Genomic DNA, 21,336 nt, shown 5'->3' with positions numbered 1-21,336 from the left:
GGTTGCTTTGCATTTTCCCTCTATCAAATTTCATAAGCCATTTTAATCAACAGATCTTTCTGAAATAGCTGACAGTCAATTTTAGACTTTCATATCCTAAATAGCCTCAAATAATCTCACAATTCTTCATCCTTTTTTCCAGATTAGGTAGGACAAAGAACATAACAGGAACATTATTGGCAACTTCTTCCTATTACACAAACAGATTATTTATTCCTTCTTTTGTTTCACACATTTGAACTGCTTGTTAATGACATCCTAACTCCTAGAAGGTAGGGAATCTTCCTTCTTTAAGAGTCCTAGCAAACAATCTTGGTAATCTTGCCATTTGGGAATTCATATATCATGCACAACCAGCTCATGATCAGATACGTGTTTATCCTTCAAAGAAAATGAGTTAATTTGGCAGGCATAACTTCTGATAATCACATTATCCACTGTTTATTTGAAATGTCCATTTACATCAAATCTTTCTAGGAGAGAAAGATCAGGCCTTCTCAGGTCCTCCCTGAGATACATTTGAATTTCCTGCAACTATGTATTTGTAACAAGGAGAAAAGGGAATCAAGTGAATACATTGTCTCATTTACTGATGTAAAAGACTTTACAAATGGAGGGGAAAGAAACAAAACCGCATATTCAAATGGTAAAACCAGAAAGCACAGCTATTGCTTACTCCTACCCACCACAAATGTGTATTAAACAAAAAAAGACAAGTTTGTTTTTTTTTATATATAAATTAAGAAACTTTATAAAAATGGCTTTCATATTACATTGAATTTTTAGGACAGTATACCAACCTTAGAATGCAAAAGCAAGCAATATACAAGGTCCCATTTGCTGTCAGAAAGGAGGTTGATTGCAAGATCTCAGGTAGCAGCTTGTACAAATAATAGTCAAGTTTTCTTTTCCTGAGAATAGCTGCAATCTGATGAAGGAGGGAAGAAAAAAAACGGGGACAACCTTTAATTCAGAGTCTCTCTTGCATCGTAAAGAGAAAAAAAAAAAAAATCAAGAAAGGAAAACGAGATATGCCCACTTGAGTAGTAAATCAAATCCTATTAAATTTGCTGGTTTTATGAACAATACCACTTCCTTTGAACTTGTTCCAGATGTTACAATATTTATACCAGGAAACACACCAGCCTTAATGCAAAGTATAGGAGGAATTTTATTACCTTGTTACCATTGGCCATAATAGTCAGAAATGTTGTCTGCCAGATATCAGAACTTTCAGAAGCAATAAATTCACAGAATTTTGTCTTTCAGGCAATTCAATTATCTCCTAACAAAGGTCAGAATATCACTAAGTTACCCAAATAGAGGCCCTACACCGTGTCTGTGAGGTGACTAGGCATTACTAAAGATATTCTACTCCAATTAACCAACTGCAAGCCCCCCCAGAAAGATTTCACCATGTGCCAGAAGAACATATTCTGACATATTTCATAGAAACAGTATGTTATCTCTAAAAACTGCCTATTGTAGAAAACAGGTTAGATCTAAAAAATAAAAGCTCTTCCTGGTCGCTTTGATTTCTGTTCCATGTTTTATAAAGAACCATTAGTGACTGAAACACAACAGGTCCTCAAAATCTTTATTGCCCACCAAAATTGTGCAACTGCAAGAACAAGGAGCAAAGCTTCCCTCAGAGGCGCGTGGAACTAGGACAAGAGACAACAAACTGAAGTATGGAAAGCTTATGTTAGGTATAAGAAATAAAATTTCATTTGAAGATGGCTGAATAACTGAACAGGCTGCCAGTTGTAGACTCTCCATCACTGGAGGTCCCTGAAGCTGAAAGATACCCCTAGCAAGCTCATCCAGCCGGCCCTGCAGAAGGTTGGGACCACACAACCTCCATGGGCACCTCCAACCTCCATGTTCCCATGCCTCCCTTAAATTATAATTTGGGTGCACTGTGAAGTAGATTTTTAAGAAGATAATGCTACTTAAAAATAATCTGCACTGGTTTCCCAGGGCCTCTCAAAATTAGCAGGAATTCTCAGGCAATCTAAGAGTTACAGAAGCTGTAGACAGAAAGCACTACTCTCTGAACTGCCAATGAACACGAAGATAGGCGACCTGTTGGCTCAGCAACACCTCTCAAAGGCGCAATTCCTCAAGTTAAAAACATGGAGTGAATTCTTCTCAAAATCTGTCCACTTGCACTGATGAGCAAGATGATTTAGGTAAAGAAATGGGATGAGGATTCTGCTAGAATGAACTGCAAGAGAGTGCCACCAGAATTAGTATCCAAAATGAAGCTTGAACTAAGAATTATGGAGCAATATGTGCATGAACAGACTTCTGAAAACAGATTTGCACAATACTTAATCAAGCATCACGACTGCTTAAACCATAATGGATTAGGCAATAATGCAATCCAGATAATCTTTCTGTTGAAGCAAAGTCTTAATGCAGTCTAAACAGCAGATTACTACTAGTTGCTCCCTCCTCTGCTATTTCTAGCCTACTGTACAAAGGTCGCCAACACTTGGAACAGAGGAACACTGTTGTTTTTTTTAAGAACATAGCTCTTACAGCTGAAGTGTAAAGTCTTCTTTCCTCACAGCATCAGGAGTATAAAAAGAAAAGATTGTTATCTTATACATGAATGTCAAAGTTAATGTTTATTGTAGCTCCCCCAGTAAGCTTTACACTATTTTAAGTTGCTGCTTTCCCTCCTCTTTACTATTCTATTCCCAAGTAAAAGAAAAGAACCAGAGATAACAACACACAAACTGGTCTGAGGAAGCATGGCACATAACAACTGGAAGAGCTATACATATAAAAGCTATGCAGCTTGAGAGGGAACAAATCCTGGAGGTATCACTCAGGTGAGCTGGGAGGTCACAGTGATGCAGGCCAAATCCTTAACAATCAACCCACTGCTCAAGGTGTAGCAGCAAACAGTAGAAGCAGATACCAGCAGTAAAGGAGAGGGCACAAAACGTCCCATAGCCATCTCCCTGGCATTAATTTCCACACAGAGTGCACTAACAGACGGAGCACAAGGCTGTCCAGTGACCTGAGCTATGCGAGACTCCCCATAGAGTTGGACACATGGAAATGCACATTTCATGGAAAGCGTGGCCTCAGTGCTCCAGCACCGTCCAGGGAGACCTCACTGCAGCCTTTCAGTACTTTAAGATAGCTTATAAGAAAGATAGAGACAGATTCTTTACAAGGGCACACAGCAATAGGACAAGGGACTTTAAACTAATGAGCCTTTAAATTAAAAGAGGTTCAATTTAGATTAGATATAATGAAGAAATTCTTTACTCAGAGAGTGGTGAGGCACTGGAACAGGTTGTCCAGAGAAGCTGTGGATGCCCCATCTTTTGAGGTGTTCAAGCCCTGGTTGGATGAGGCACTGGGCAACTTGCTCTAGTGGCTGGCATCCCCTGCCCATGGCAGGGGCTTGGAACTAGGTGATCTCTGAGGTCCCTTCCAGCCCAAACCACTCTGTGATTCTACATAAAGGGAGCACATGAATCCTCAGACTCCTTTATTTAGGCACCTAAGGGTCATCTGTATCAGGACCTTAGTGTTGACAGCTGTAAAAGTTCATTTGGGGAGTTATTCACTACAAGAAGGAAGGACTGCAACTCTAAATCAATGCGCTGTCCCAGATACTCCACTACCAGGCATCCAGGAGGCCAAAAGCAGCTCTGTACCTCCCCACTGCTGTTCTCACCCCTCTCCACAGTTTCTCAGTTTCACTGTTGTCTTTTGGAGATGGAGTAACAAGAACTTTGCAAAATAAAATTTTTCAGCCCTTACAAAATACTGTAAGTTTCCAGCTTTAGTAAGATAGCACGGCATGTCTGCAATGTTGGTGGAGCAATGCTGTGTTAGATAATGCCACGAGTGTCTGCCACTGCGTGAAACCCACACACTAAACCACTGCTCCTCCGCCTCGAGCAGCCTGTGCTGCTTCACCTCTCCTCCTAACCCCGAGGTCTTGCTGTAATGCATGGCACAGAACCAACACACCCCTCACACCACTACAAGACGATGGGAGAATCTTGCAGGAAGTCCAACCCATTGTTGGTGCTGGCTCTCCCTCTGCTTTCCTTCTGGGGCCACTGTGTTTCTCCTGCCTATGAGAAGGCACCAACAAGCCCAAAAAATCACACCTGCAGCCAGGAGGAGGAGACTCCATCAAATTCCAGTGGATTACCACCCAGGTTTCACTTTCTCCTCACTTCTCCAAAGCAATGCAGCCTTACCAAAATCAGAGGGAAGAATGATGCTGTCAGAAGAGAGATGTTCCAGCATCTCCTTTGAGTAACACCAGCTACCAGGAATACATCAGATCTGCTGCAACCTCCTACTCAGGTTTTCCATTAAGCACCGAGTTACTCTTAAAATGTCTTATTTTCAAGGCATCCAATGACCTGGCCTTAGGATATTTAAAAGAACTACTCAGCTGCCTAGGAGAAAACCTGTTATTAAGTCCACCCTTCAATGGAATTTACATTTGACCAAGATAACCCCTCTCTGTACTGAATCACTTTTCCTTTAAAAAAAATTACACATATCGGTAAGGCTGTGGAAGAGTTCCACACATGCTAACAGACATCACCGTGCTGCTTTGCATTCCAGATAAAAGGCACAACATGGCTTGTACTTCTTATTTCCATGTATATGGAAATCAACCAGTTAAAAAAAAATAAAAAGGAAACAAAAGACCTAATAAAACCAGTGCCATGATATTTATCTAATATACCAGTAAAACTCTATCACATAAACCAGTATGCTTGTTACTAACGTTTTAAGCAGATTTGCCCTCTGCAGGTAAAGAATATTCAGGTTTGAAATACCTAACACTTACGATTCATTTATTCACCAAAAAAACTCCAGTCCTAGTAATCATTAAGCATTTGTGTCATGGCAGAACATAACCACTTCTTGTCAGTTAATTTGCTAGAATTCTGAAAATTCAATAAAGAAAACCCAGATTTCAGAAACTAAAACTGACATCCTCTCACCACAACTTAAGGATTTTTTGTACACTACTAATTTTTAGGCACTAAAAAGAAATTTTAAGCAGTAGCACGATCTGCAGATGCAGTCTTTATCTGACCTATGCAAGTGTTTAGCTGAGATGTAAGTACTCCTTGCTCACAACCCATCTTAGCAGCTGAGCTGGCTGCCCCTACCAGCCCCTGCAGCCCTTCCTGCAGTTTCACTCCCCTTTCTTCTCTCCAGACCAGGGGAGGCTCTATAGATAGAAGGAGCCCAGCTTTCCTAATGCTTTTGTACTCTCAGCTTCCTAAGAGTTAATCAATAAATCCCAGCTTTTTCACTCTGGTATAAGAAATAATTTTCTAGATGCACAAGTGCTCAACATCTAAGAGCAAAAGGGAATTTAAAACTAATCATGCACTGTCAAAAGGCAGATGGCCTACAAATGTCCAAAGATTTCAGAACTTTGCAGTTTCCTTCTATTTGCATCCACAGGTTACAGCTCTTGATCCCCCTTCATAGCAAGACAGGCTGCAGAAAATACAGGCATGCTGCTGAAGAAGGATGAAGCAGAAAGAAGCCCTGATATTTCATGATTAAAAACACAGAACAGCAGGGATAGAAGTAGAATATAACAGAAGGAAGGTTCCAGGAAGAAAACTGAAAGTAACAGACTGAATTCTAAAGAAAAAAAAAAGATATTCAAATATTAAGAAATCAGAAGAACTCAAATACCAACACATACCGTTTTAAAGGTCTACTGTTACTCTTCCAGTGATTTGCAAACCCTAAAGACAAAAATTCAAGCCTGTCCTGCATACAAGGGTAGACATTTGTTATTTAAATGACAGCTGAGTAACTCGTATAGAACCATAAGCTGAAATTTGAAGGAAGTAAAAAACCTCATGGCAACAAAAGTAAAGAATTAGAAGCGTAAGCGTGTATAGGTTAAGATAATTATCATTATGTTGCTGCATTTTTCGCATCTCTGCATAAGTTTAACTTGACAACTGAAATCCAGAAGAGACTATTATACTACCTATTATGTGTATCACTGGATACTACAAGTATAAGGGTATGCACATGTGAATCTGGGTGAAATTCATGTTGATCACAATACTTCAGTCCTCAGACAACTGAACTGTTGCTTTTACAGCCAGACAAGCTGACTAAGACCTGCACAGCATTAAGAAATGCTTTGATGATATATGCCCTGCTTCTTCTTGCATGACACCTGTGCCCTCTGTGCCCTACACACACACTGGAAAGAAGGCAGAGGGAGCCAGACCTGCCAGCCTTACCTCCGGAGAAAATATTTCTGGCCCCAGCCAAGCCAATTACTTTGATACTGTGAATATCATCAGGTAGAGCCTCTTGAGTAAGTTAAGTCAGGCACGTGGGAAATGTTTTCTTTCAACCTGCAAGACTGATCCCAGTACTCTGCAGTGTCCCAATACCTACCTGTGGAAATACTGAAAACAGAATGCCTGTTTAAAAAAAAAAAAAAAAAAAAAAAAAAAAAAACACCTAACTCCTTTCCTCATTTCTGCACATAATTGGTCAAAACTTGAAACACAAAATACAGGTATGTTTCAATGTAGGTCTTTAGCAATGCCAGAAGACTTTTGAAGGTAATCCCATACCCACAGTACCTATAAATGAAGGGAACAGCAGGATTAATAGATCACAGCAAGACATGATTACAACCTGTCCTCCAAAATCCTTTAATATATGAGCACTGTAAGGATTCCCTAAACAGCTAATTATGTTTTATGCACCTAGCCCAGACTGGCAGATTCCTCTTTCCTCATTCTGTAAACCAAACACAGTTACTCTACAACAGCAATCACCCCAGTTTCCCTAAAGTTTAAAACAAGCTCTGATTTAACTCTCACTACACCACTTTGGCCGTTGCAATTTTGAAATATGTTGCTACACAGAAAGCTTTCATATAGATGAAAAGCTTTTGTAGCATTTTTTTTGTAAATGAATTAATTTTAGCACTATTGGAAAAAGTAGGGGATACAAGCTACTGTATCTCTATGACTGTTTTCAACTGAAGGGAAATGAGGGTAGAAAGAAACAACTTTTTTTTTTTTTGGTACCTTTATGTACAACGTGCTATGTGACAATGGATATGGAAAAAGGGGCCACCCCTCTACTAGAATACAAAAAGTCATGAACATACCCCTCTGGTATCCTCAGTTTTCACTTACATCCTTTAGCTACAGATGCTACAAGAGGCATTGCCTTGGCATAATGCACATGCTAACAGGCTGACCAATATACCAAAGTTGATGGGTTATGCAGCAGGCTAATAAAACACACAACTTGGTACCAACTCTGCTGTACTGAGCACAATATCCTTTTTTTCCTCCCTCCTCCATCAAGTCCCCATTTTCTAAGCTTGTACAAACTTCAAGAACAGTACCTCTTCAAAGTGAAATTAGCCCGCACATACAACACTGATTGATGGAAACTGAAAAACCATCATCATTTCTCTCTCGTTCTTTAAGAACAGCAACTAAAATCAAACACATTATAACAAACATTTTAAAATAATTAAATATGAGCTACAGAAGACACCTAGCCAAATCTCCAGGACTCCAAAGCTCAATTACTTTCATAAATGGGCTATCTATGAGGTTTGGGCATGTTTAAAATGCACCTTTAGAGATGACCAATAACACTGTCCAACATCTCATCCACCTGCCTGACTTCAGGGCTAGCCAAAAGCTAGGCACGTTCCCAAGGGCACTGTCCAAATGCCTCCTGAATACTGACAGGCACGGGGCACCAACCACCTTGCTAGGAAGCCTGTCCCAGCATCTGACCACCCTCACTGCACAGGAATTTTCCCTCATGCCCACGCTGACCCTCCCCTGGTGCAGCTCAGTGCCATCCGTCCCAGGGAGCAGAGACTGGCATTTTCGTCGGCGCTTCTCAGGGAGCTGCAGGGAAAAAAAAAAATCTAACAGTGAAGCAACCCTCAGTATTTAAACTAGTGAAGAAAATCCCTTATCACTCAAGTGACAGGCAGAACTACAGACTGTCAGGTATCTTTCCAAATTATATTCAAATATTTGTATACCTAACATTTAAATGTATGTTAATTATATGTTCTCTTATATGTTTTTTTTAATTTTACAAGGATATTAATCCCTTGCATTAAAAATGATTTTGAAATAACAAACTCAAAACGTCCTCAGGTAGTATTTACATTTTGAAAGACACTGTTGTCCAAATCAGCAAATTGTTTCACATTCCTCTTCTTAAACCTTCAAATTTGCTGTTCTTTAATTAGCTGGTCCTCCCTGATTTCACAGATTACAAAACCTCACTTCCAGATATTTTTATTTCCTAAGTCAGCTACTGCAACACTCCGAGGAAGACTGCTCTGCTGCTCTCTCCTCTCATGTCTTCTGTCCCTTGAGAGATGTTATACGAGGATTACCATTAGGGGGTTGGGTTGTTTTCTCATGATTTGTTTTGATTATGTTTTTGTTTGTTTGTTTTTGTTTTTTAAATTTTCCATGTCATCCACCCAGCTAAAAAAAGAAACAGACAGGAACACTCATGTATTCTTCGAATGACATCTGAATTACCTTCAGTCCTAGCACCATTCTCATTCCATGGAGGCCTATCTTCACCACTTGTTTCCCTTATACTTTATTAAAAAAAAAAAAAAGTAAGGGCTGATCCTTCAACTCGGTACAAATTTCAGTAATTTACTTCTTACCTTGAATTCCTGTACTCAGCTGTACCAGCTTTAGAGAACAGACTTACATTTGCTTTATAAGCAGCCCTTTAAGCACGTCTGCTGGCTCCCAGTGCTTGCACTGCCTTTGCTGAGAGCTGTTCAGTCAGTCAAGGCTGGGCTTTCCCTGGTTTTCACCACTACTAAGATGCAGGCTCCAGGCTGCTCCTCGCACCTTTCTGTGTAATGAATTCAGCTGGACTGAAGAATGTATCTGATTCTTTTGAAATTCTCAAACTCTGCCCCTTTTAAATATAAGCATCCCACCAAAGGACTGTTTTTCTTTATTTTCTCCTTATGAGAGGACGTTACTGGTCTGTCCTGAAAGCCACCCCAACAGACCAGAACAGTCGCAGCCAGGAATAAAGGTGTTGCAACCAGGTTCTTTCTTTAGTAACACTTAAGGCAACTTTAGTCCTCATTAAACTGGCTTGCAGAAGCAGCTAAACGCAGGAACACGCTGACCTGTAGGTCATTCATAGCCCAGCCTGGAGGTATGGGACACTGTGCAACCCTAAGATGACCAGATACCCCAGCACAATGCAACCACAGTGACTCCATGAACCTCCCTGACAGAAACGTGTCACGGTTCCTGATGCCCCCCCCCAGAGACACAAGCCAGCATATAGACACACAATCACAGGTAATGATAACATCCTTCTCGGCCTCCCCACCTTACTTCACAGAATTGTAGGGGTTGGAAGGGACCTCAAGAGATCATTGGGTCCCTGCCAAAGCAGGTTCCCTACAGCAGATTGCCCAGGTAGGTGTCCAGATGGGCCTTGAGTATCTCCAGAGAAGGAGCGTGCCTTCCAAGTGTGCAGTGGTTCACAGCACAAATAGTAACAACAAACTAATTGCATTTTAACATATCCAGGAATTCTGCGCTATTTTAGAACACCATCTGGCCAGCAGCCCTCTCACGCCTCAGGAAGATGCCACACGGTTACTATGTCTATAGAGCCAGGTAAGACAGGGCTGTTCGGTGCATGCTAACTCCCAGACTGGGCTCAAAACAAACCCAAGCAGCTCTCCCTCTGAGATACCACAGAGAAAGCGAGGCTGAAACACCAAAGGCACCATCCAGCCTTGGAGTTGCTCTCTGGCCTTACCCCACAGGGACACAGACATAGCCAGGAAAACGATGTGACACCACTCCCACTTGATTCGGTCTCACCTTGATCTTTGGCTTGTGATGCTGTCTTGCATCCAGCAGTTCTGAAAATCATTCATCAGCTAAACAGGTTCATTCTTGTCATGGCCTAATGTTGACCGGTGACTAATCAGTGAAGAGACCTGCCAGCGTCCACATGCAAGACTACCTGGACCATGCTCTTACCAGTACAAAGAGCCCTCCTGTGTTTACACAGAAAGAAAAACCATTTATTCTTGTATGCTTGCTGATAACACACGTATCTAACACTATTGTATAAAACACTGCCCTAGGGAGTTTACAGAATAAATAAGCTAGATAAAATAAATAAGCCTAAGAAAAAGAATAGTGATACACAGGGGTCAAACAGAGACAAAAGAAGGTATCGGCACTGGAATGGTAAGTAGGAGAACAAATTTGAAAGGGTAAGATAAAAAAAATCAATTGGCATTTAAGAAACTGAGGTAAGAGTGTTGTATTCATCTCTGGGGCCCCCAGAACAAGGAGGACATGGACGCATTAGAACAAGTCCTGAGGAGGGCCATGAGGATGGTCAGAGGGCTGGAACACCTCTCCTGTGAAGACAGGCTGAGGGAGTTGGGGTTGTTCAGCCTGGAGAAGAGAAGGCCCCAGGGAAACCTCACAGAGAAGGCTCCGGGGAGACCTTACAGCAGCCTGCCAGTACCTAAAGGGGGCTACAGGAAAGCTGGGGACGGACTCTTTGTCAGGGGGTGTAGGGATAGGACAAGGGGGGATGGCTTTAAACTAAAAAAGGGTAGGTTTAAGATTAAAGAGGAAATTCTTGATTCAGAGGGCAATGAGGCCCTGGCACAGGCTGCCAAGAGAAGCTGTGGATGCCCCATCCCTGGAGGTGTTCAAGGCCAGGCTGGATGGGGCTTTGGGCAACCTGGGCTGGTGGGAGGTGTCCCTGCCTATGGCAGGGGGTTGGAACCGGGTGGGCTTTAAGGTCCCTTCCAGCCCAAACCATTCTGTGATTTTACAAAGGCTATTACAAGTACAGCAGGAAACAACCATGATGTAAGCATGAAAAATACCAAAGATTAGACCAAAATCAATGTGAAATGAGTATGAAAAGTAAGACCAAAATAATGATGAAAAAAATGTATAAGAAGAAATTTGTATGGGCAGCCTGCTCTAAGGAACCTGCTTTGGCAGGGGCATTGGACCCGATGATCTTTCAAGGTCCCTTCCAACCCCTTCAATTCTGTGATTCTGTGAAATGACTTGAAAGTAATCAATAAAATACAGCAAGCCCCAAGGACTATTAAAAATACACTGGAACAGCAGACTCAGGATACACCTGTTCTGCTAAATAACAGCTGAGCAAGCCCCCAGCCCAGAGGACAAGCCAAATGGACCCACTGGCATCCGTCCTGATCTGGGTCTAGCGCTCCTCACTCCTGTGCCAGCGGAGCTGTCTTGGAGAGACGTATTTGGAGCCAGAGCTGCACTGACAGTGAGGTTGGACCACCGTGGGGCCAGGGCTGGAGCTGTTTCCCAGCTCTTTGTTATTCCCAGGGATAGGGGACAGAAGAAGGCAGAGGAAGCTGGTGCTGAGCAGGACAGCAGGGTGATCAGGTCAGAAAAGGCGGGGAAGGATCCTGCCTTAAATTAAGCAGGGACAGATAATCAGAGCAGGAAAATGAAGAGGTGAAGGACACACATGACTTGGCAAGAAGTCAGAAGAACAAGCTTTACAGCAAAGCAGCAATCAGACAATTTTTACTGTAGTAGAGGAAGCATCACCATCATATCTGATTACCTCAGATACACAACAAAGCCTTCCTATCACTGACCAAGCATTTACATCCACTAGAAAACACACTCCACCATCAAACAAGTGCCAAAAACCTTCAAACCCTCAGGAAACAGAGGACTTTGCCCTAACGCGTGTCATGAATGGCAGATTTCCCATGCGAGGTCAATGGAAATCAAGGGCAACAGAAGCCAAGGCTTCAGACCTGGCATTTCAGCCACTCATTTCAAGGCCCTTCATCCCCCAGCCTTATACAACCTAACCGTAAAGTCATATTCTACTCCTAAACTCAGAATTTCTATGAAAAGCCCAAATTCTTCAACTCTGAAAACATAAAATTGCACTTCCAATTTTTTTTATTTTTTTTTTAAGCACTGTCTATAGAAAAGTCTAATCTGGACACACAGAAAGAATAAAGTACACCAACTTTTGATGACAGCTTTTTTCAGCAACACTTTCTTAAAGAGATTAAGGTAGGCAGTTTTAAATAAGTGTAATTATATTTATGGGTGGTTGTTTGTCTTTTTTTTTTTTGAGATAGAAGTTTTTAATTTTACCTTTTTCCCTTGTAGTGTTTTCACCTGGGAGCTTCAATAAATGCTCTAAATACTGAAGACAAAGCTTCAGAACCTTTCTAGCGAGTACCATATCAATATGCAGCACCCGTGGCATCTTACTCCCTTTCAGTCCTTAAAATCTATATTCTCTTCTACTGTATAGCACAGTTCCAAGCTAAGGACTGAAGAGAAGCACCACACACTTGTCCTTGACCTGCTGGTCACAAAAGACTTACAGATGTGAGTTTGCATTGTATAGGCTGAGGAAGACTCAGAACTCTGCTCTCCCAGGATGTCCAGTTATTCAGCCAACATACAAAAGGCACCCTCCTTCTTTGTGTGTGAGAAGGCATGAGCAGCTAAGACAAGATCATGACTGTAAGTGGCTGCAGTAATCAATTTGGTGGATTTCATAACTGTAAATACACATAACAGCAGGCCTCGCAGAAGGCCCACGCACAGGGATGCTTGGTTTGGGAAACGCAAGCAGCCTCAGTTATGAAAGAAGCATTCCTGCCAGCCTCTCCACATCAGGAAACATGGCCAAAACGTCAGCGAGGCCGCATACCCATCACAATCTCCAAATTCTTCAGCTACCACCTTCTTACCCTCTCATTCCATCTGCAGCTTTACTCAAGTGGTCTATAACCCTAAAAGCTCTCAGGTTATTTTCATGACGCTTCAGAAGTTTAGTGACTCAAAAAAATAACAACTTGGAGGAGAAGTGCATAATAAGATGTCAGAGTATTACCTATAAACTCAGGACTTGCTGGATTTTCTTGCACTGACACAACACGCAAAAAGCATAAACAAGGAGTGAAATCCTATTCCAAATGAATCCACAGTTCAAAACGTCAATCCACCAAGGTGTTCACAAGTGACCCTTATATCCAGACACTGCTCCACTCGAGCCAAAATCCAGGGATCTGAGGAGCAGTGGGACACCACTGTCACTTTTCAGGAAGCCATTTCAGGTTGCTCAAGCATGCAGGTATCTCTGGATCTAAAAGATTTTAGAAGTTACCCGGGGTGCTCCAAACCGAGCAGAGCCACCAGCCAGACGTACAACTCCACCCCAAGAAAACTCACATTACCCAGTGTATAAACACTAGGAAGATCCTTTTCCCCAAAGGATGGCATTTAACGAAGCACTGATATAGCTAATAGATAAGCTTCACATATTAAGGAAAAGTGGAGACACGGATGTTCCCGCAGGTGTGTTACTGATGGACAGATAGGGTAGAGGTACAGCGGTGTTTATACACACAGCCTACACACTCTGAACACAACATAAACACACGCTGTCTTCTGATCTCTTTGGAGAGCGGCCAGATCCATGGCACTACAAGAAGGAGTACTCGTTAAGATGCTCCGAAAATGAAAGGGACAGAATTAAGACAACTACATGGTCCCCAAAAACATCACCGCAATTACAAGAACTTCATTCACAGAAATACTTCGTCATGACAAGAGGTTAGAAGAGCCACGAAGGGAGATGCGCTGCATGGGAAGCTACTTTAGCATAACTTTTCTCACACAGAAACATCCCTGAAACAGAAAAGAGTGTTAAGTGTTGAAAATTGGAAGTATAAACTGTCAATTCAAAAGAAAATTGCATTATAGTTTTCTAGCCTGGAACGTAAAGAAATGTAACACGGAACAGAAGCCCTGGTATGTTTTCCCTCCAGAATTCTCTCTAAAAACAAAATCCTCATCCAAATCAATCCCTATTTCTTTTAATTATAATGCAATTAACAACACAGCATAGAAGACACTGTCATTAATTACATATTGCTTGAACACATTATGAAACCCTCAATGTAACACTGAAAGCATTTATTAACATTGAATTATGCCGTACAAGCATTCCAAAAATTACTCTACAACTTCTCTACTGCTAAGTACGAGATGGAAATATATCACGTGGAGCATTTCTCAGCACTTTCTCCCACCTCAGTTGCCACCTCTGCCCCTTATATCAACCCTTCCAGGGAGGGAAATTTATTTTATTGTCTTTCCCTCCAACACCCACCACATTACCGAAGCTTCTCAAGCAGACCTAAGCATCTGGAAAAAATAACGAAGGGTCGCTCACTGCATCTACAAATTGCTATCTGATGGCTACATATACTTTTGGGGAATGACATTTCAATTTAGATATAAAACCTACATTTGCTAAACCAATCAACCAGTACTGGAGCAAAATAAAGACAGGGAAATGATTATCTGAAATCTTATTTTTCCAACTAAAAATATACATAAGTACTGTTATTAAAAAAAAAAAAAAAAAAAACACAAAACCACTAACACGCAGCACTATTTAAAAGCAAAGACTCTTTCTAGCTACTTACTGACAGCCACCATGTTACACACCAAGCACTCGCACCACTCCATCACGGCTCCACCAGTGTCCCACTTGGTGAAGATCAGCAAAACACCAGAGACACAAGGTGCAGATGTTACGAGTTTAGGCTCCGGATTATAACTGTCCCTAACCACCCACACGTCTCTCCAAGAACGACCTCTGGCAACTTCTCCTCTACTCAACCTACTTCATTTCCACACCAGCTCTTTCATCTACCTTTCTTTGTTATTAGCATGTGGCAACAGGAGGAACAAACAAGCAGAAGATATTTTACAGGCTCAACAGAAAACAAAAAGTGCAATTTTTGATGTTGCGCTGTCAGATAGGGACTAAGTAGAGCTAGCAACATTCTGAACATCACAGATATGACTACAGAAATAAAACAACTTAAATCCATCCCACTATGTGACTAAGAATATAGGACTGACTGTTTGTGCTGTGCAACTGTTTCACTTACAAATACAAGGATTTCAAACACAGCTTTAAGTCTGCCAAAGTGATGGCTCCTAACTTAGGAGAGCTCTTTCCCTGCCAAGCTACTTAGTGTGCAAGGCCTTCCCTTCACCCTCTGCAGTCCCTATTGCACCCTTTCACTCTTCACCTTCTGCTGGCTCTGGTGCTCAGTAAGCCTTCATAAAGAGTCAATTCAATTCATTAATGTAGCTGAAAATTCAGCTAAAAGCAGGGCAGTAAACTTTTTTCTGGGTTAGTGAACAAACCTGCTCAGGGAGGACCATGATCAAGTCCAAGACCACACAAAGCAAGGAATACAGTTACGTGTCTGGGAGCACTGGAAGATGAGGGCTTCCTCCCTCTGTAGGTAACCAAGACTTCAAAGCAGCTCAGATTTAGATAACTCTGGTAGGTTAAACGTCATTAATAAAAACTTCAAAAAAATTAAACGCTGTCAATAAGGCAGTGTAAACTCTGATGCAGTCGTTTTGCACCTTGCATGACACAGGTTTTAAAGGTTCCCATCCTACCTCAGATTTGTGACAAGGCATTTGTGGGTTCACAAATCAAATAGAAAGGAAAAAAAAAATGGGGGATTTAGGGTTTGTTTTGCTTTTTAAAGAAAAAGGGGGAGTTTTCCTCCAAGCCCACAACTGCAGGAGCTGTGACATAGCTATGAGCAGGGCTTACTTACTAGGCTGAACAACTTTGATTTAACCACGGAGCTGTTTAAGCTGCTTTCTCCTTAGCCACACCTGACAGATCACCACTACAACCCTCGTGCCTCACATCAGGCCCGCTCTCTGCAGGTACAAGTGTTCATGTTCCTACATGGCAAACTGGATCAGAAAACAGATCAGAGGGAAAAATTACTGGGTCACGGCAGGGAGGTGGAGAAGAGGGAATGTCCTTCTCTGCACTCATGTCCTGAGCCAGCCCACTGTGCCCTCACACGAACAGCTGCCACTTCTGTTTGTGCCAGCTGGGTGTGCAAACCTTCTCTGCCAGACCTGGCAACTGCTACCAATCAGTCACTTCTCTTAGCGTGGCATTCGATATTGTCACAATTTTCAATCAAAGTATGCTTAAACTTATTACACCAGGACTGCTGCAATCCCACTCTTTCCCTTCTATTTCACGTCTTGATCATTTTATTGCACCAGCACTGGTACAGAGCAGAAAGCACAGACTCAGTGACCTGCTTTTCTGTATTTTAGACTTCGTTTGCAGCCAGCTCACTGCTCAGCCCTCCGAGCACCGTTACAGGACAAACACAAAGGTGGGGACAGCAGGAAGTGCTTACCTGCAGCAATCCCAGCTGAGATCAGCTTTCAGGATACGTTTACACAGATGGGTGCAAACAGATCCCAGTCTCCTACCTACGCCCTAACTTGCTGGAAGCAAGCCAGCCACAACCGAGGTGATATAACCGAATCTAACTGTGTGCGCAGCCTAAAACACCTCACCTGTACGATCCTCCCTAACTCCTCCAGCCTTAGCATGTATTTTTAGCCTTGCTCTTCATTACGCAGCGGAACCTTGCTCGATCCTAAGGCACTGATTACCCAGACTCTATTTCCAAGGTGTCACTGACGGAACAACACATGTGCTTTGCTCTTGGCCTCCTAAGCACAAAGAAGCAACCAGCACCCTCCTACCCCACCAGGTTCACCCCCAAAGCATTTGCTGCCACCAGCCCTGAACCCCCCCCCTTTACACCCTGGAAGCAAGCTGCACCCCCAGACACCCCAAAACAGCCTTTTTATACCCCCATTTACACCCTGCAGCTCCAGACCCCCAAAACAGCCTTTTTACACCCCACTTTACACCCTGCTCCGCCAGACCCCCAAAACAGCCTTTTCATACCCCTCTTTACACCCTGTGCTCCCAGATGCCCCAAAACAGCTTTTTTTTTTTTTTTTACCCTTTTTACCCCACCTGCGACTGCCCTTACACCTGCCCTACCTTACCCCCCCCAGCATCCCCCAGGCGCTCTCCCTGCTCCTCCTCACACACCCCACACCCCCAAAACACGCTCCCCCCACCCCTTTAACCCCCGTACCCTCCCCAAACACCCCCTTACCCCTTCCTTTTCCCCTCCTTCTCTTCCCTTACCCCCTCCCCTTACCCCCCTTCTCTTTTATTACCCCATCCCCGTAAACCTCTTCCATTACCCCTCCCCCTTACCCCCCCTTCCCTTTAACCCTTGCACTCCCCCCTTTACCCCTCACCCCCTTACCCCTTCCCTTTACCATTTCCCCCTCCCTCACCCCCCTCAGACCACCCAGACCCCAACCCCAACACCCCCCTACACCCCTTCTCCCCCACCCCATACCCCCGGGGAGGGAAGGGGGGCTACCACCCACCAGGTAGAGGGTGCCGTAGATGCGGAGGGACTCGGCCAGCGCCCCCTGCGTGACGTGCAGGACGGCGAGGGAGCAGCGGGGCTGCCAGGTGTGCCCGATCTCGTAGCACCCGTGGGGGATGGATTTGCTCAGCGCCGCCATCTTGGGGACGCTGGGGGGGGGGGGAGCGCGTCACGGCCGCTGCCCGCCGCCGCCGCCGGGGTTACTCGCGGGCAGCCGCGGCTCTCGCTCCCCCCCCCTTCGATTCTCTAAGCCCCGCCCCCCCGCCGGGCTCGCGTGAGGCCCGCAGCCAATCGGCGGCCGCTGGGGGAGGGGGGGGCGGGGCGCGGGAGGGATGCACGTGGGGGGGTGGGGGGGAGAAGGGGGGGGCAGATGGAGGGGGGTGGATGTATGGGGGGGGGTGAATGTATGGGGGGGGGTAAATGTATGGGGTGTGGGGGGGTGGAAAGCCTGGGGGGTGCAGATAGGGGAAGGGGGGGGTGTTGCAAGCCCTGGGGGGGCTGTAAATCTATGGGGGGGGAGTTGTAAAACCTTGGGGGGCTGCAAATGGAAAGGGGGGGGGGAGTAAATCTATGGGGGGGGATCTATGGGGCGGGTGTAAAGCCTGGGGGCTGCAAATTGAGGGAGGGGGATGTTGCAAACCCTGGGGGGCTGTACGGCTTGGGGATTGCAAACTGAGGGGGTATAAAGGCGGGGGGGGCTGCAAATGGAGGGGGGAGTTGCAAATCTGGGGGTGGGGGAGGTAAATCTTAGGGGGGTGGGTTGCAAAGCCTGGGGGCTGCAAACAGGGAGAAGGGAGGGGGTGATGCAAGCCCTGAGGGGGCTGTAAGCCCTGAGGGCTGCAAATCTATGGGGGGGGGGGGTGTAAATCTATAGGGAGGGAGTGTAAAGCCTGGGGGTTGCAAACTGGGAGGGGGGGGCTGCAAAGCCTTGGGGGGGGGCGCTGCAAATGGGGGCGGGGGTGTTGCAAACCCTGGGGAGGCTGAAAGCAGGGGGAAAGGGGGATGTTGCACACCCTTGGGGTGGGGGGGTTGAAAACTCGGGTAGGGGTCTGCAGCTGGGGGGAGGGAGGCTGTTGCAATCTTCTGCGGGGGCTGCAAACCCTTGGGAGGGGTTGCGAACAAGGGGAGGAGGGGGGTGTTGCAAAGCCTTTTGGGGTGGGTTGCAAACTCCTCTGGGGGCTGGTTTGCAAACGCTGGGGTTTGCAAATTGAGCAGGGGGAGTTGCAAACTGGAGGGGTGCAAATCAGGGGAGTCACTCCCCAGAGTGTTCTTCCTCAAGTGCATCAGTGCCCAGCACAGCCAGGTTCTCCTCTGTTTGCAGGGGGGCAATGCAGTTTTCCAGCACCCCCCCGGGGGGAGCAGCTGCCCCTGTGGCCCGGGCAGTTGCAAAACTGGTGCAAGAGTCCAGCGTGAAATCATGGTTTATTTGGGGCTGGGATTTTAGGGTATGTCCCTATGAAGGGACAGCTTGCGAACACCCTGCAGCAAGCACGCCGGGTACAGTCAGGGCAGGTTACTTCAAGGCCCTTGGTGGATGAAGGATCCCAAGGACCCTCTGCACTCAGGTATGGTCTGGGAACAGCTCCATGGCAAGGAAATTCCTTTTGTGGGCAGAAAAGGCAACGATTGCCTAAGCTACGGGTGCTGGCTCTCTTGCTTGCATGTTTTGGCCCCAGTACCGCTCTGGGCTCAAGGCTCGCTTGCTGCCTTGTGTTTGTGGGCAGGGAATTGAGGCACGCACCAGAGCAATAATGGCCCAAGCCGACGATTTCACGGCTGACACACGGTTCTGCAGCAGGTCCTGGCACTGGAGGACTTGGTTGGGGAAAACACCTCCTGATGGAGGAGGACCCAGCCCCGTCCTCATGACCTGGTGGGACTGAGTCGCTGCCAGCCCGGAGCAGGAGGCTTTCGGATCTCTGCCAGCTGAGGACAGCTCTGGCTCTGTGCTAATGCAGAAGAAGGCACAGAACTGACCTTGTTCCAGGCCCTTTTCCATGGGGTTGCAATGCTGGGAAGGAGCCCTGGGGTAGAAGTAGCATGGGAATTGTCTGACAGCCCGTGCCAGGTCACTCTGTCCTGGGAGAAAGCTTACCCTCGGTTGGAACTGGGACCACGTAGTCTTGGAAAAGGAGAGTCACTGGGGTTAAAAAAGCACCAGGGACCTTTAGTTTTACCTCCCTAAGTACCCGGGGTTTTCAGGAGCTGTCCTGGCTGCATACCGGGAATAGCAGGCTGGCTGTAGCGCTACGAGAACGAACGCCAGGGATCTGTCCCTTGGCACGAGGCTGAGTGATGTGTCCCGGGCTGTCCAGGACTTGCCCTGTAATGTCCGGGTGTCCTGGAGAGCACTTCTCCGAGTCTCAAAAAGAGCAGCAGAGGGTGAGCTGATCGCCAGCAGCGTGAATGATGGGGAGGCGAGTGCTCAGCTTACTCCCTGCTCCTCCTTAATGCAGCAGTGTCGGATGTACCAGCGTGTCTAGGTAAAGAAGCTGTCCTAGGACAGCTACAACCACCCAATTTCTGTCCCTTGTGTCACACACGGGAGCAAGGTGGCGGAATCCCACCACGTTGGACTCTTTTTTCCTCCAGGTGATCACATACCCTGTCTGCAGCCAGGCTGGCAGAAAGCTGTCCTCAGGCACCATTCACTCCTCCCGGACTTCAGCAAGAGCCCTCAGCCGTGGGACAGCACTGCAGTCCTCCAGTTTACCTGTACTGATGCTAACTGGTTAGCTAACTGGTACCTGGTTAGCAGCAAAACAGGTGGCATCAGCACTGGGGGGCTTGGGTGGCCACTGCTATGTGAAGACCAGCAGTGCCTGCCTGTCCAGCCGTCAGTGGGTCTTGTGGTCTGAGAATATTCTTCGCTATTATCTTCAGTGTCTGCCTAATCTGACATCTGCAAGTGAAATTACACAGCTCAGCCCATGGCAGGAGCTGGACGTGTGAAGAATTTCGCCTTTCTTCATGGTGGGAAGGCAAAGGTGTTACGAGGTAGGCTGGGTGGGGATCCAAGGCAGTGCATTGAACTGATTGGAAACAAATCAGAAAAAGAGAGGGGAGGGAGGAAGGAAGGAAAGAAGGAAGGAAAGAAGCAAGGAAGAAAGCAAGGAAAAAATAAGGTAAACAAGGAGTTCCACATTGCAATATTGCAGGCGGGGTTGTGTTTCAAGTGCATTGGGATCTGGGAATCCTTCCTTCTAAACATTTCTAAGTATCAGAGCAATCTGGAAGCGTTTTAACTTGGAAGCAATGCAGTGCTTTGCCCTCTCTGCTCTCAAACTGCTTTCCAGCTTGTGGGCTTTTTTTTGCCATGTATTTGTTTTCTCCCTCGGGACAGGTGATCCAGCTTTTCCCTGCTGCTTGTGTCATTCTCGGTACCTGACCCCACTTCTGCAAGTAGCTCTTCTTACCCACTAAGAGCTGCTCTTTCTGGCAGAATTAGTTTTTTTGTTTGTTTGTTTGTTTGTTATTTTTTTTTTTTAATTATTTTTTTTTCAATCACTTCTCCTTTTCCCTCCCAGTCTTCCACTGTCATTGTTTTTCTCCTTCGGCTCTTTTGCCATCTGTGTGATTGTCTCATGCCTCCATTATAAAGTTCTATGAAATCCTTACTGAAAATTATCATGCGGCTACAAAAGCTGGGGATTAGATTCATCCTTCAGCTCAGGTCAGTGGAGGTAATGTGTAGATACATTCATCTGCTTCTTTCAGGAAACTGCACAGGAGCTGGGAGATGTGGCTGTGCCGTGTGCTCTCTGGGGCGCTGTCAGAGTATTGCCAGGATATTTGCAAAAAGGAGCAAATTTGTAGAGAGAGCTGAAGGCGTGGAGTCTCACACCATCAGTCATGTCTAGGGACAGTCAGCTTCACCCATCTCCATTTCTTCTCAAGATCTGGGACAAGTGATAGGTATGCTCTATAATTAG

General features: G+C 45.3%; 1 protein-coding gene across 1 annotated transcript in view; it reads right to left on the bottom strand.

Annotated features, from left to right (window-relative positions):
* The window catches only part of TMEM135 (transmembrane protein 135), a 176,775-nt gene extending 159,192 nt beyond the window's left edge, over positions 1 to 17,583 (bottom strand). Inside the window, exons 1-2 of the mRNA XM_082772953.1 lie at positions 17,403 to 17,583; positions 801 to 928 (exon numbers count right to left, since the gene is read on the bottom strand). Coding sequence (XP_082629079.1) covers positions 801 to 928; positions 17,403 to 17,543 — 269 coding nt within the window. The 5' untranslated portion in view covers positions 17,544 to 17,583. The remainder of the gene's footprint in view (positions 1 to 800; positions 929 to 17,402) is intronic.
* Positions 17,584 to 21,336: the final 3,753 nt, after the last annotated feature.

Source organism: Aythya marila, assembly GCF_965140915.1.
Source record: "Aythya marila genome assembly, chromosome: 1".
Classification (NCBI taxonomy): Eukaryota; Metazoa; Chordata; class Aves; order Anseriformes; family Anatidae; genus Aythya; species Aythya marila.
This window is presented reverse-complemented; position numbering and strand designations above follow the sequence as displayed.